The sequence below is a fragment of the Lissotriton helveticus genome, chromosome 7, assembly GCF_964261635.1.
Source record: "Lissotriton helveticus chromosome 7, aLisHel1.1, whole genome shotgun sequence".
Taxonomy (NCBI): Eukaryota; Metazoa; Chordata; class Amphibia; order Caudata; family Salamandridae; genus Lissotriton; species Lissotriton helveticus.
In genome coordinates, this window is record NC_136068.1 from 1,745,329,524 (window position 1) to 1,745,345,651 (window position 16,128).

Sequence of the window (16,128 nt, forward strand, 5' to 3'; positions counted from 1 at the left end):
TCATTTTTGCCCCCCCTTCGGGGGCATATGGGGGCATTAGCCCCCAATCTTTCCCCCGGGCGGCAAAAAGCCCACTAGACGGCACAGATGTTTTGGGGCAAATTTTAATTAGGATGGGGGCATAGGCATGCCCATTTTGGCAGCCCCCACACTAATTGAAATTTGCCCAAAAAAATCCATGGCATCTAGTGGCCTTTTTGCCCCCAATTTCTCCCCCGGGGGGGAGGGGAGGAAGCCCACTAGATGCCAGTGATTTTTTGGGCAAAATTGAATTAGGTTGGGGGCTGCCCAAAACGGGCATGCCGATGCCCCCACCCCTCCCCCACAAAAATTACAGCTTTCCTGCCCACCACTGGTGCGCAGATGGGGAAGTAGCCCCCAAACTGCCCCACCGGGGGGGGGGGCAAAAAGCTTACTAGATACCAGGGATAATTTTGGGCACATTTTATTAGGGTGGGGGCTCCCCAAAACGGGCATGCCAATGGCCCCACCCGCAAAAAAACAGCCTTTCTGACCCCCATGGGGAGAAGATGGGGCAGAAGCCCAAAATCTGCCCCCCGGGGGGGGGGCAAAAAGCCCAATAGACGCCAACAATTACGCTGTCTTTTTTTATGCCTGGGGTGAGGGCTGCCCAGAATGGGCATACCAATGCCCCAACTCCCCAAAAAATAGCCACCGTGTTTCTACACCCCTTGGGGGCATATTGTGGCAACCCCACCCCCGATATCCCCCCAGGGCGGTAGAGAGCCAACTAGGCATGGACTTGTTTTTAGCAATGTGCCTACCTGTGTATTTTGGACCCTAGTGCAGCCGGCACATAGGGAAACCGAACAAACCTGTACTTTTTTTAAAACTAGACACCTAGGGGAATCAAGGATGGGGTGACTTGACTGGCTCTCACTAGGTTCTGTTACCCAGAATCCCTTGCAAACCTAAAAAAGTGTCCTAAAAACACATTTTCCTCACATTTCTGTGGTGGAAAGTACTAGAATCTGCATGGATCCACGCAGATTCCAGAACTTTCCACCACATAAATGTGAGAAAAAATTTGTTTTTTTGACAATTTTTTGTTTTGCAAGGGATTCTGGGTAACAGAACCTGGCCAGAAGCAGTCAAATCACCCCATCCTAGATTCCCCTGGGTGTCTAGTTTATAAAAAATGTATAGGTTTACTAGGTTTCCCTAGGTGCCGGCAGAGCGAGAGTTAAAAAACGACAGCTAGGCACTTTGCCAAAAAAGGGTCATTTATCACTTTGATATTGTGGTGTGTCCACGTTGTGTTTTGCGCCGTTTACTGTCATGGGCACTAGGCCTACCCACACAAGTGAGGTACCGTTTTCTTGGAAGACTTTGGGGAATGCTGGGTGGGTGGAATGTTGTGGATCCACGCAGATTCCAGAACTTTTCACCACAGAAATGTGAGGAAAATGTGGATTTTTGACAATTGTTTAGGTTTGCAAGGGATTCTGGGTAACAGATCCCGGTGAGAGGCAGTCAAGTCACCCCATCCTGGATTCTTCTGCATGTCTAGTTTTCAAAAATGTATAGGTTTCCTAGGTTTCCCTAAGTGCACTTTGCCAAAAAAGGGTCATTTTTCACTTTGAAATTGTGGTGTGCCAATGTTGCGTTTTGTGCCGTTTCCTCTTGTGGTCACTAGGCCTACCCACACAAGTGAGGTACCGTTCTTCTTGGAAGACATTGGGGAACGCGGGTGGGTGGAAATTTGTGTATTCATGCAGATTCCAGAACTTCCCAACACAGAAATTTGAGGAAAATTTGGTTTTTGTTTACAATCAGTTAGGTTTGCAAGGGATTCTGGGTAACAGAACCTGGTGGGAGACAGTCAAGTCACCCTATCCTGGATTTCCCTGTGTGTCTGGTTTTCACAAATTTATAGGTTTGCTAGGTTTCCCTATCTGCCAGCAGAGCGAGGGTTAAAAAACTACAGAGAGGTACTTTGCCAAAAAAGGGTCATTTTTCACTATGAAATTGTGGTGTGTTCACGTTGCGTTTTGCGCCATTTCCTGTCATGGCCACTAGGCCTACCCACACAAGTGAGGTACCATTTTTCTCGGAAGACTTCGAGGAACTTGGGTTGCATTGAAATTTGTGGATCCACGCAGATTCCAGAACTTTTTACCACAGAAATGTGAGGATATGTGTTTTATTTGACAATTTCTTAGGTTTGCAAGGGATTCTGGTTAACAGAACCTGGTGTGAGCCAGTGAAGTCACCCTATCCTAGATTCCCATATGTGCCTAGTTTTCAAAAATGTATAGATTTGCTAGTTTTCCCTAGGTGCCGACAGAGCTAGGGTTCAAAACCTACAGCCAGGCACTATGCAAAAAAAGGGTAAATTTTCATTGTGAAAATGTGGTGAGTTCACGTTGCGTTGTGAGCCTTATCCTGTCGTGGGCACTATGCCTACCCACACAATTGAGGTACCATTTTTATCGGGAGACATAGGGAAATTCAGATTTGTAAAGCAACTGTTATTACCTATTGACTTTCGATGCATTTCTGCCTTCCAAATGAAAAACAATGTGTAAAACATAAGTCATTGTGAAAAATTACCTTTAATTCTAATGCTAGTATGGGTATTCACACTTTGAAATTGTGCAAATATCTACTGTTTCTAAACTCCATATTTTGTTCCATTTTTTGAAATACATAGGTGTCTTTTATGCCGATTTTTCCATGTATACAATTTCCCAGAATAATTGCTATATACCCGGTCTAAAATAAAAAAACATTGCAAGTTGCTGCTCAGTTTTTGGCTCTTGGTTCGTCGGGTTCTTGGTGACGCTACAAGTCCTATATATCTCCTATATATCTCCACAACCAGTAACCAGTAACTTCCTTCGGAAGTAACGGTATATTGCTTTCAAAGAGCTGTCATAATTAGAAGAAGTTACAGGTGAAAACGTTGACAAAACATACCCATTTCTAACATTAACTGGAAGGAGGTTGAAAGCGCAAAAAATAGCAAAAATAGGCAATGTCCCAGAAAAATGCCAAAACTGTGTATAAAATGTTGGTTTTCTGACAAAAGTCTGCTTGACCCTGAAAGCTGGGATGATGATGATTTCAGCACCACAATCCCTTTTTTGATACCATTTGCAGGGCAAAAAAACAGATGCTTTCATCTGTAGCCCTTTTTCGCATTTTTCCCCCCAAAAAACAAAATTTAGCTGTATATTGGCTAATTTCTGGGTCCCCTCCAGGGAAATCCACAAACCCTGGGTACCTAGAATCCCCATGATGTTGGAAAAAAGGACGCTAATTTGGCGTGGATACCTTATGTGGTCAAAAAGTTACAGGGGCCTAAGCGCAAACTACCCCAAATAGCCAAAAAAAGGCTTAGCACGGGGGGAGGCTTAGCAGCGAAGTGGTTAAGAGCCTTAAAATTCAACTTAGTGAGAAGCCATTCAACAACAGATTCTTTCCTAGGACCCAACACCATAAGTGGTTTCTGTAACTCAAATGGTCCATAATAGATTCTCAGCTATTTTAGAAATGAGCAGGACAAGACAGAACATAAATATGTTTTCATTGTAATTCCTCTACTGTTAGTGGAGTAGCAAGGGGGTGGGGGAGTGGGGCGGTCTGCCACGTACCACACAGGTTTTGGGGGCGCTGGCCTCCCCACTCTTACCTGCAGCCATCATAAGTTGGCAAATTTAGGTCTAGCTGCGCCATTACTGTTTGTCCTTCCTCTCCCTCCATCCCAAAACCCATCCAGCCACTCCTGCAGCATGTATATACTGTGCTCTGATTTTGCATTTCAACGTAAGTAGGAACTGCTCTGGGCTGCTTGGTATTGCAAAGCAAGGGAAAAGAGTCAGGAAATTTGCTATAAGGTTTCTAGTTTTTCATACCAGAGACACATGAAGGTAATTCCTTCCCATATATCTCCCTAAAACAATCAATAACATTTTTAGATATACGAACATTTGTGTTTCCTCCAACCACAAACATCTCCTTTATGTGCAGCAATGCTCCCAGGGCAGCACATACTCACACTCCACTGTGATGAACACAGAAGAGTTCACCACGCCGTGTTGATTCTCTGCCACACACAGGTACTGTCCATCGGTTTCTGGTGTCACATGTGGGAGACTCAGCGTCAAACTGTTCTGACTCAACGTATCTAATTCTATGAGACTTTTGTGTCCTACTTTCATCCATGTCAGGGAGGCAAGGGGTGAGCTCTCCACTGAACACTTCATGGTGATTGATCTGCCTTCCAGTATCTTTTCAGTCGAATTATTTTCTCTTTCACTTAGCTGACCTGCAAAAAAATCACATATTTTCATTTGACATACATATTCATATTAATGACGTTATTTGAAAGATCGGATATATACAATCCACCTAATTCATTCAATTTAGATGCCAGTTTTTGTAAAGTACTTCTCACAAAAGCAGTAAAGCGAAATGCAAGAACGGCTACATACCCCATTCTTTTTTGTTCATTAAACTTTTCACTACCCTGTTTGCACATGTAATAAAAAGTGTTTTTTTACAAAATTACCCCAAAAATATTTCATGTGTAGGCCATCAAGTTACCAAAAACAGTACCAAATTACGAATTTATGTTCTTTTGGGACAGCACCGAATTATCCTTTTTTCATTTAGATTACTTGTATCATACACATCTTTAATTAATTACAAAAATAGGGTACTGTGTGACCACCAACACAATGGTATTCGCAGAGAGTAGCCTCCAAGATGGCCAAGCAAAATTCATACCTAGTCTACTAAAGTTTAAGTAGAACAAAACACACATTAAGTAAACTATTAACCACTGCCTGGGCAGTGGGCAGAGCAAGATCACCTTACAACAAGCAAACCAATGACCCGCCCCTCGGCCAAGACTTGGTTGCAAAGGCAGCCATCACTGACCTGCAGTAGTCCCTTGTGCTCCACAGTTCCACTGGGCTTTGGCTAAAATCTAACTGGTCAGCAATAAACAACATGTGTACATCTGGGAGCACAACATGAGCAAATAAAAAAGCACTAGACCGAACTAATAAAACGCAAAAAAACATGAGATTTTCAAAATTCTTCAACCCTTGCATGCCACCTTTTGAGTGAATCTGCAAAGCAAGATTGCAACAGCATATAGCATAATGGTGGTTGTTCATATGGCACACAGCACAAGCTGAATTCTCCATACATACTTGAATAATATATGTTAATAATACTACTCAAATCATTGGTACTACCCCTTTAGAAGGATGAAAGGCTGAAACAAGCTTATTGGTATTTAGTGTAGGTTTTTGGGTGGGCTCTCAAACAAGAATATGTATTGTATATGCCTTCATGGCGCAATAGGGAAGGAATCAGCTATTTACTCTAGTGTGGAGTATCTCCAAGTGGACATCATCATACCACCAGACAAGCACTGCTGTGGGCATTATATCACTGGAGGTATTACACTGCGCATTTGTTAGATCGATTTGTGAATCAAGGACCATTGACCTGAATGAGACAACAGCACTGCACTAGTGATGCAGTGTTTATTGATCACATATTGGAAAATAGAATCATGGTGCAAGAGTGTCTGCTTGGGCGCTAGGCTGCCGAAACTGCACCACTGCGGGGAGAAAGGACAGGAATGCACCTTATTGGATTAATACAGTGGGCCTCATTTATGAGAAATGACGCATCGCTGCGTGAAAGCAGCGATGCGTCACTTCTCAGTGCGCACTCCTTGTGTCATGATTGATGCGTCATATTTATAATATGACGCATCATGTGGCAAGGAGTTACAGATACGTTAGTATTTCTCACGTATCTGTAGGCGCAAAAGTGATGCATTGCTGGATTGTGTCACAAAAGTGACGCAACTCCAGCAATGTGTACTTTCACATGGGCAAGTCCCATGTTGTTAGTGCCTGCGTCAGTCTTACGCCTGCCATGAAGCAGGCATAAGATTTTGACGCATTAGCGGCCAAGAAATGGCGCAGTGAAATCTTATAGCTTTCACTGCGTCACTTCCATGACCCTCTCTTTCGTCAAAACGCCCCCCTTGCATACATTATACCTGGCGCAGGTATAATGTGGCACAGGGGTTTACAAGGGACGCATCTAGCTAGATGCGTCCGGCGGTGTAAAAGTGACGCAGAGCCTCATAAATGAGGCCCAGTGCATTTCTGCCCTTTCACTTTGACATAGGACAGTGCAGCAAGGTGACTTGCTACTCTGCACTAAGCCAAATCCCAATAAATGTGGCCCCACAAGTGCAAATATACAGGCAAGCGTGATGCGACCTGGATTGTTTTATAGGGTTAGTAAAAACGGAATAAAACCTGTACAGCAGATTAATTAAACATCTCTGAAGAAGTTAAATTGAACTTACTATATCTAACAATAACTGGCTGTTCTCAAACATGTAAAACATATTTATTAATGTGATTTGCAATTTTCAGTTAATGATTTGTTTCTAACGTATTATAATTTGAAAGAATTAACCAAACTGAGATTTACTTAAAGTCTGGTTTAGTATAATTCAAAACAGCTTGAATACTGTCTTGTCTATCTAATCCAAACACCCACAAATTGCCAAAACCCCCTAAAAACTCATAAGCTAACCACTGGTTTTGTAGCTTCAGCTTTTTCCCCAGTTGTGAAGGGGAGAGGAGTGCCTGCTTCAAAGTCGCATTATTGCTGATGCAAAACCCTGGCTTCTATGTTGTTACTGGCATGCCCATGTACTACCCACGGTATGCCCCTCTGATGTAGACTTGGGCAAAACAGTGCTAGTTCTACTTTGCCTTACTTTGAGGGACCTTTCCAGTGCAAAACAAGGTTTGTGCAAGAAAGTAAATAAAAGAAAACATTTTGTGCCAATTTGCATCACTTTTGTGATGCAAACCTAGTGCAATTTGTTTATAAATATGCCTTTCAGACATTGACTTCCTTCAAAGAGGGCTCTGCTAGTTTGACTGAGACGTGCACAAGTAACCAACTTATAACATATGTTGAAATATGACATATACAATGACCAGTGATACCTTGTGTCATGGTGTCCTCTGTGGTTATTTTTATGTTCCTTGGTGGATCTGTAGCAACAAAATCAGAAAATCTCTTTGTTTAGCTGTTCTTTTGTTAATTAATAATTGCTGTCCTCATACAGCTACATTGAAATACATTGTAAGCACTCTGAATCTCAAGTAAACTCAGACACAGAATATTAGGGGTCATTATTTTTAGTCATTTGCAAAAACTGTAATAATTACAACTAATTCATATTAACTTTATCCACCAACAAAAATGCTTCAGTTTCCTTAAAGCACAACGCTAAGCCCATTAACCTGTACATTAACAACAATAATTAATAACACGAGGACAAACTACATTTGGAGTAGCATGCCATAAACTCCAACTCTTTGTCATGGGCGTTTAAGCACTGTATAAATGCAATTATAATACAATACAATTTTTGCGTATTCTGCATGTAAAAAAAGAGTATCTGGGCTTAGCACGAACATAAAAAACAATGCACCCAGTCTCAGTAATTCACTTTTATGAAAACATATGCTATAGAAACATGAAAGTGAAAATGGTGGTGCGGTGTAATGCACAACCTTTTGGTGTTCTAATTCCACCACCAGAGTTGTGCAAAATATTCTGTTGTGAAAACGTTTTACTGTCGTTAATAGGCGACGATTTTGCAGGCATTTTTTTTGTACAACCCAATTGTTGTTGCAATTTACATGCTAAAAAACATAAATGGCTTCGCAACGTTAGCAGATTTTCAAAAGTATCTCATTGAAATTAGCAAAAAAACGTTGCTAACACCACACAAGTTTGTTGTGCTGTAAGAAAGCGCAGATGGATGGCAATACATTTGTGAGTAATAGAGACCAAGGGGCATATTAGCAAGAACCTCGTTAAAATTATCGCTGTTTTAGCGGCAGGAAACTGGCACTAAAACGGCGATAATGGGCTTGCTAATATGCGTTATAGAATTCCAATAGAAGCCCAGGTTAGATGTGCAGGACATCTAACCTGAGCTTCTATTGGAATTCTATAACGCATATTAGCAAGCCCATTATCGCCGTTTTAACAGCAGTTTCCTGCCGCTAAAATGGTGATAATTTTACCAAGGTTCTTGCTAATATGCTCCCAAATAAGTTACAAGGAACTTTGCAATAATACTATGAAATTCTTGAAACAGAAGTCGAGCTATAGTTTTAAGTAAGAAGCTGAAACAAATAATGCAGCTCATAATCCTAACACATTTAAACTGAAAGTCTATACTGCCTATACCATGGGGTTACAGAAGCACCTTTAACTTGATATTTTCAGTTGTGATGTTTGGAGAGTGTTGCCATTCAAGATTTAGGGCTTGATTTAGTAATTGGGTGAAAATGGAAAGTGTTCCACGAACAACAAATGTTGCAAATACCCAACAAATTGTAAACTGGTAACTTAGAGTTGGTCAAATCAGTGAAAATATCATCATGGTAAGTCTGACATCATTTCCCCATTGAAAATTAAGCAAAAGCCACCAGCTAACTCACCCAGGTGTCCTGTCTCACATGACCCCTTGTGTTTACCTTTTAGTCTTAGTTTGAGGAGAACCTACTTGAAAATATCCCCTAATTTACAAACTTGCATGTCTAATGGAGGGCTGGGGGGTGCTTGCTGAGTTTTACTCTATGGAAATCTGTGGAGTTACATAAAAACTCTGTGAGTTTCCATGAAGTCCCACGAGTGGGCGGAATTCGGCACGCTGCTCTGATTTCTAGTGCCGGGATCTTGTTCCACTCTGTAAATTCAGTGCGAACTGCACCAGGTAGAATGCCAGAGGACACTGCTGTCTTCTGCCGCTCGAGTAGATTTTCCACTCGGGCGGCAGCTTTCCCAACAGAAAATGTCACATGTGGCATTATAGTGCTTGAAAATTGAGATAGGGGATGCAAATTCTTTCTTGCACTCACCAACTTTAACTTGGTGAGCTGCATGTGAGAAAAAACTCTGCCACGGGGCACTTCGAGGAGGTTTGCCAGATCTCTGTAATACTCGCATAGCTCGGAGTGGGTAAAATTTCGCAAACTCCGCCAGCGGAGCAGAAATTTTTGCCCTCCCATAATCTTATGCTGTTAATGCACAGCATGACAGGGGTGGGTGCTAAACTGACCATCAAATCTCATATTCTCAAGGGGATATCACCCGTGTCCTTTTGCCATGATTCATGGTTGGGAAGCAGATAAAGTATTTTGGGGTGCAATTACTGCACAAGGGTAGAACACCTTTGCTTTTGTTCTGTACCACATGCCCCACAACCTTTAGTAATGGGTTTCCAATTGAATTGAATATTTTTTAATGATTTAAATTGCTGGGGAACAGGCCATGATTTGGGCACCCATAAGATGGCCACCATTTAATTGAGCTCTATATCCCCTGGACGCACTTTCAAATTTATAGCAAAAGACACACAATTGATGGACGGAACGGTTCTAAACTTGGGGTGGCATGGTGAGCAAAAGAATGATGGATTTAACCCAGATCTCTTGACTGGGGGTGAATGTTTTGATTTGTTCTGCATTCCGTCCATCAATTGTGTGTCTTTTGCTTCAAATTTATAGGCCAGATTAAACTGAACTGACACAGCTTGCTCTGTTCAGACGTTGCCTGGCTTACTTTGCAGTTTTGGTGCTCTGAGATAGATTTGGACACTCGAGTGGTGCATCACGTGGTTTACTGCACTGACGCCCCACAGACCACCATACCACAACAGCACTCTTGGGCCAGATATAACAAATGGCAAAATGAAAGACATGTCGGAACAGTGATCGTCCGGCCAGATCTGTCAGGAATGCTCCCAATAAATATATACCCAGAGAGCATAGTGAAAGGTGGAAATTAGTGAAGGTACATTCCCTTTCCCTGCCCTGAAGAGGCCCTGAACTGTTGGTCTGAAACGTGTTGACCACACTGCAAGAAGCCCGCCAGACATGAAATGAAAAGTTCTATTTAACTGTGCACCATGCTTTAAGTAATCAACGGCATTGGGCGTATATATTCTACAGCTGGTCCCATCCAAGATTGGAATACCTTTGTAATGGTTCATAATTCAAACAGTTAGAATGACTGTTACTTTCCATAAATATTAGATTTTGACTTGGAATGTGCAATATTTAGGATATATGAAGGTATGTGCAAAAGATGGGATTATTGCATGAGCTACTTTCTTTCAATGCTTGATATGTGATAAAAAAGATCATCTTGCATCAATATTTGTATATGTCAAAGTGTGTGCGGAAAAGCACAATTCAGATGCTAGGCATTGATGAAAGAAAACTAGAAGGGTGATAATAAACCTCTCAATAAAAATACAAGTGTTATTTTATTTGATTAATTATCTTTTCGATTTTTCCTGCCAGTGCTGTTTTTGCTTTGTATCAGATGTATTTGTATCCTAAGTTCTAGAGGGGTATTTGGGCTCAAAACTGTTGTATACTCACACGTGACATCATTTAAATGCAGGTGGTGAGCGGCTTGATAAGTGTTTTGGACCACATCTGGTCCCAAATCAACAATTTTTCTGTTTTACGGGTCCCCATTTGCCCCTTCCCAGGCCTTATGTGACTCAAACGCAAGTGCGACATGAGTCACAATCTTATCGTCTCACCCAAGTGCCAGTGCAATGTCTAACGCTGACTGTTTCATCTTTCTGAATTCATTTTCTTGACTTTTGAATTCTATTGTTTCAACTGGTGACTTCACAACTATGCCTTTTGCAAATGACATTTCCTCATGCCAAAAGCTTTAATTGTCTGAAATCTGTATATTTTAAATTTCATTCACAGGTAGATGCAGTTTATTGACGACTATCTAAAGGGTCTTATAGGGATGGCTGATACTTTTCATCACCAATGAGAGCCTGTTTTCAGACTTACCTTTACCATTGACATATTTAAGATTGAGGCATGCCATGACACTTTAACTGTAAATTTGCTTCCAATGCATTGCGTATTCAATATCTGCTACTCTTATACCAATAGAGGCTGATATATCTTGAATTGCTGTGTGTTTTCATACAAAGAATTAGACAGCATCCTTAACTCATTTTCCTTCTAATAATATCTCAGCAGCATCCTACTTGTCTCATAACAGTGATGGAGCTAGTGCCATGGCAGAAGGTAATTGCAAGATGCCTTCTATACTGAAACCTGTGACACAGTCATCAGCTGCCCTTTCTCTTGCAAAGATGAAATGGCAGGTAGTAATAAATGACTGAAGAAATTCTCCTACACTGTTTCATCCCCACTCACTCTGGACGAGTAAATGGAGTTGAATAAACTCTGGAACCCCTTAATTATGGAAACTAACACTAAACTTCAATGACTAGAGGACAGGTGGTTTACCGTCAAGTCTGGAGTCTCGAATATTGAACTAAGAATCGGAGACACAAATAATGTAGATTCAAGAGTCATTAAAAACGAGCTAGGGAGATTGACTCTTTCAAAAGACAGACTAAAGATTTAAAGAATCACAATAGATGTAACAATCTCAGAATTTATGGGATCCGGAAAAGCACTGATAACTTTTATGAATAATAACACACCAAAAATTGTTAGTTTATCAGATAGTGTCTCTCTCAAATTCATAGAGCTCATAGTTTATGTCCCAAACATTTAACTTTGATCTTGGGCTCCATGCCAGCGGAATTGTTGATTTCTTCAAAGAATACACTGATCTCATGAAATTACTTTCAGACTCCTTGCACAGAAAACAAATCTCATGGTCTGGTCAGAAGGTGTTTTCCTCTCAATCATCTTGAGAGTCACAACAAATCAGGACTGACTCCCTTCCTTATGAGCCGTGAATGCAAGATTTAGACTATTTCACCTATGACTTTTTAAAGTCACTGATAAGGATGCGACTACCACTTTTGAATCTTTGGTTCAAATTAGAGACTACATCCAGCTTCTCAAAAATATGCTATGGAAATTAGCTACTCCTGAATTTTTTATATGTTGTTTGTGTATACAGTTTTACAGTTTTCTTTAGGTTTTTCATAGCCTTCATACTACTCTTTCCTATCTAGTATCAAACTGTTCTCAATCTTTCTTCAGATTCTTTCTCATGGCATAGTGATGTCTGTGATTTTATCCCTCATCATCTGCTGTTGTCTAATTATTTAATTTTCAACATTATGCATGAGTTCATCTCCCCTTTGTTTTCTACATCTTGAGGTAAGCTTTACTTTAATTCTATACTGTTACATTTATTATGTTTTCTAATTATTTATCTGACTCTTCCTATTATTCTTTTATTCTCAATAGGATGAGGGATTCTGGCTAGTCATCCACTTTGGTTCCTCTTTGCTTCCCATATTAAATTTATTTTGTCTCTTTAACTTTACTCTTATGGTTCAAGTCTTTTAAACGTTTCACCATACTCTTGGTCCTCATCTATGTAGGATTGCTGCATGAACCCTGTTATTTTGTTTCACATTTCCCTCTTTCATCTGAACCCAACAATTTCTTTTATGCAATTTTTGCCCATCTTGTTGTGTTTAATTCACTTTTACATATTTCTACTATATTATATTAAGTACGCATCTGAAGGTAAGGTTGTATAGCAACATGTGCTTTTCTTATTCATGAGTACTTCTAGAATTGTTTCATGGAATGTTAAAGGTCCTAGCACTCCAAATAAATGGTAAAGAGTAGCCACAGGTCTGTCTAAAATAAAATGTCCTATAGCTTTATTGCAAAAGACTTATCTTTCGGACAAAGATACCCTTCCGTACATGGCCGGTACACATGTACACCCGATGATACACAGCCAAGTAACTCCTGGATGCCGAAACAACAACTTTGGCTCCTCCTCCCCATGGTCCACTAAAGGATTCTGCACCTGCCTCCACTGCCACTTCTCCTGCAACATAACCTATGAAAGATCCCCCACCACCGAAGCCCCAAGACCAAGAACACCTACAACTGCTCCATTGCATCCTTTTTAAATGCCCCCTAACTTTGCAAACAGCCCATGTAAATCTGGGACGCCATCACCATGCTCTCGATGGACACTGCATCCATCACCGAAATGTGGCTCAACCCCATCTAAAACCCCATCACCACCACCACTCCCGAAGGCTACAGGATGATACACCAACAGGGCGCCAAGAAAGTGGAGGAATAACCATCATCTTCAAGGAAACCATCAGAAGCACCATCACCGAAATGTGGCTCAACCCCATCTAAAACCCCATCACCACCACCACTCCCGAAGGCTACAGGATGATACACCAACACGGCGCCAAGAAAGTGGAGGAATCATCATCATCTTCAAGGAAACCATCATAAGCACCATCACGAATGATGAACCCACGCCTCTTGTGGAACACCTCATCTTCCTACTACAAATTGACGGGAAGACCACGATAAGAGGCACCCTAGCCTACAGACCCCTGGGAACCCGGGCAACATTCTGTGATACCAAACCCAACCATATCAACCCCCTCGCAATCGACAACCTCAACAACGGCAACTCCATCACCAGAACAATATCAGCCTCACCTAACTGGTCACCAAACCCATGTACAAAGCCAGACACACGCTCGACCTCTTTCACCTCAGCAACAGAATCAAATTAATCAAGACCACAGAATTCACCTGGACTGCCCACACCTTTGTATACTTCGCCTTCACTGACACTCAGCATACCATCACCAGGCAGCGGATCTCCTCCCACCGCACCTAGAGCAAGGTCACAGGCCCTCACCACGTCCCAACACAAGGCCTCAACGGACCTCGACCATGATGTCCAGAACTTCGGCACCTGGATCACCGACAGCGCTGACAGAGTCACCCTACCAAAACCTACAACATCCAACAAGACCTCCAAACATGCCAGCTGGTACACTCCAGAACTCAGGACCACCTAGCGCAACTACCACCAACTGGAGAAATGATGGTGCACCACCAAGAACCCCACAGTCAGAGCAGTTCACAAAACACCCCTCAGCAACTATTATTAGTCAGTCATAAGCTTTTATTCGATATACAGAGATATCTTATAAGCACATTTATAATACAATCATACAATGTACAAAAAAATCATTACCATAAGAAGTCAGTGTGAATGTTTAAAAGAGATAAAAGGATATAAAAGGCCATTTATAAATTAGCTAAAAGAGAATTAAACAGCTACTGACAATCTCTTACATCGAATGAGCCAAAACTGCTTTAAAAATTTAGCTATTCCGCATACAATGGGGGGGGAAGTGTCCGTGCTTAGGATACGCAAGGCTACTGAATGACTGCGTGTGCCCATATTTCGGCAGAGTGGTTTCAGCCAAAAGCTCCTAGGCCTTGCGTAATCCGGGCATTCAAATAAAACGTGCGCAATGGACTCAACCTTACTTGGGCAACATGCACAGTTGGGGGAAGTACGGGCCGCTAATGACCATTTCGATACCAAAGCACCTAGCGGGAGGGAACCAACTCTAAATTTAAAATAAAGAGATCGGTCAAAGGGGAGAGTGATCAAGTCCAAGTAGGGTTCAACGGCCACAGTGTCTTTAATTTGTAAAAAGGCGGCAGTGGACCTGCAATGATTGGAGCTTGTGATTAGACGCTCAGCAGTCCATTTCCAGTAAAGCGCCTTGACAACTTCTTTTGGGGGGGCTGAACGGGATGACCAGCAGTCTCCTAGTCCGATATTCTCCAAAAGTTTTTTGGTGTCATTTAACCATCTTATCTTAGCCCAACCCCCCTGGCTCATTATGTCTCCCAGGGCATCAGCATAGGATTTTAAATCTTCGCTCCTCCAAATCCTTGTCCACAACAGGAGCGGGCGAAGCTGAGCTTGATCTTTGATGTTTCTACATCCCATGTCCATCCTCACTGGTACTGATGGTGTGCTCAGAGGAACAGAGATGAAGGATTTTAAAAGCTTGCTCTCTGCTGTGACTAGGGCATCCAGTCGGCAGTGGCCCCACAGTTCAGCCCCGTACAAGGCTGAAGTCGCTACTTTGGCCTTGTAGATGTCAAGTACTGGGGTGAGTGATCTCCTAGTTGAGGCTCTGTATTCCCTCATGAGAGCTCCTCCTACTCTCCTGTGGTTAAGAACCATTTTTTCAATGTGGTTTGCCCAAGTCATCCTGTCCGTAATCCGGATACCAAGGTAGTCGAATTCGGCTACTTTCTCTAGGGGGATAGAGTTGAGTGTAGGTGGGCGGCCCAATTTTCTGGGTGGATTAACAACTAAGTATTTCGTTTTGTCCACATTTATTATTAATCCTTTAGCACCACAGAACTCCTGGAATCGTGTTAATAGTTTCTGCAGTCCTTGTGGGGTCTTCGAAATCAGGAGCGTGTCATCCGCAAAAAGCAGGATTGGGATGCGGACACCTCCAAGACAGGGGGCGTCGGCTGGTTCTTGTTGAAGATGTTTTACCACCCCGTTCAGATATAGCGAGAAAAGGGTGGGTGCCAAGACGCAGCCCTGTCTTACGCCCCTAGACACTGGTATCTTCTCAGTGAGCTCTCCGTTTTTACCCCAGCGGACCTGTGCAAAGGTGTGGGCATGAAGGCTTATGAGAAGGGACAAGATGTAAGGTGGTAATCCCAACTCAAGAAGGACCCTCCAAAGCTCTTCCCGGGGAACTAGGTCAAAGGCAGTCTTCAGATCTATAAAGGCTAAGTAAAGACTACCCTTGCCTAGTTCCACCACCTTCCACCCCAAAAGGGACAGCCTAAACACCTGCTCTATAGTCCCCATACCGGCCTGGAAACCTGCCTGAAAGTCTGATAGGATTTTATTCTCCTCCACCCAATGGAGAATCCTACCAAGGATAGCTTTACCAGCTATCTTTTGGGTGGAGTCTATCAGACTTATGGGGCGATAGTTGCCCGGGGTTTCCCTACACCCCTTTTTATAAATAGGGACAACCACCGCACCTTTCCAGGATTCTGGCACTACTCCTCCCCTCATAATATCATTTAGGAGAGCAGCTATGATCCTTCCCCATTCCGCTGGGTAAGCCCTCATGAGATCACCCGGAAGGCCGTCCGGGCCCGGTGCCTTACGTGGTGCTACCCAGCCTATAACCCCCTCAATCTCTAGGGGAGTGAAGAGGTCATAGGGGTGAGGTTCAATTGC

General features: G+C 42.4%; 1 protein-coding gene across 3 annotated transcripts in view; it reads right to left on the reverse strand.

Moving 5' to 3' along the window:
• The window catches only part of LOC144767667 (sialic acid-binding Ig-like lectin 13), a 514,457-nt gene that overhangs the window by 119,621 nt on the left and 378,708 nt on the right, over positions 1-16,128 (reverse strand). For 2 of the 3 annotated variants that reach the window (XM_078651061.1, XM_078651059.1), the window contains 2 exons: positions 7,020-7,067; positions 4,022-4,291 (listed from right to left, as the gene is read on the reverse strand). In XM_078651061.1, the coding sequence (XP_078507187.1) occupies positions 4,022-4,291; positions 7,020-7,067 (318 nt within the window). The remainder of the gene's footprint in view (positions 1-4,021; positions 4,292-7,019; positions 7,068-16,128) is intronic. The other variant, XM_078651060.1, reaches the window with a different exon arrangement.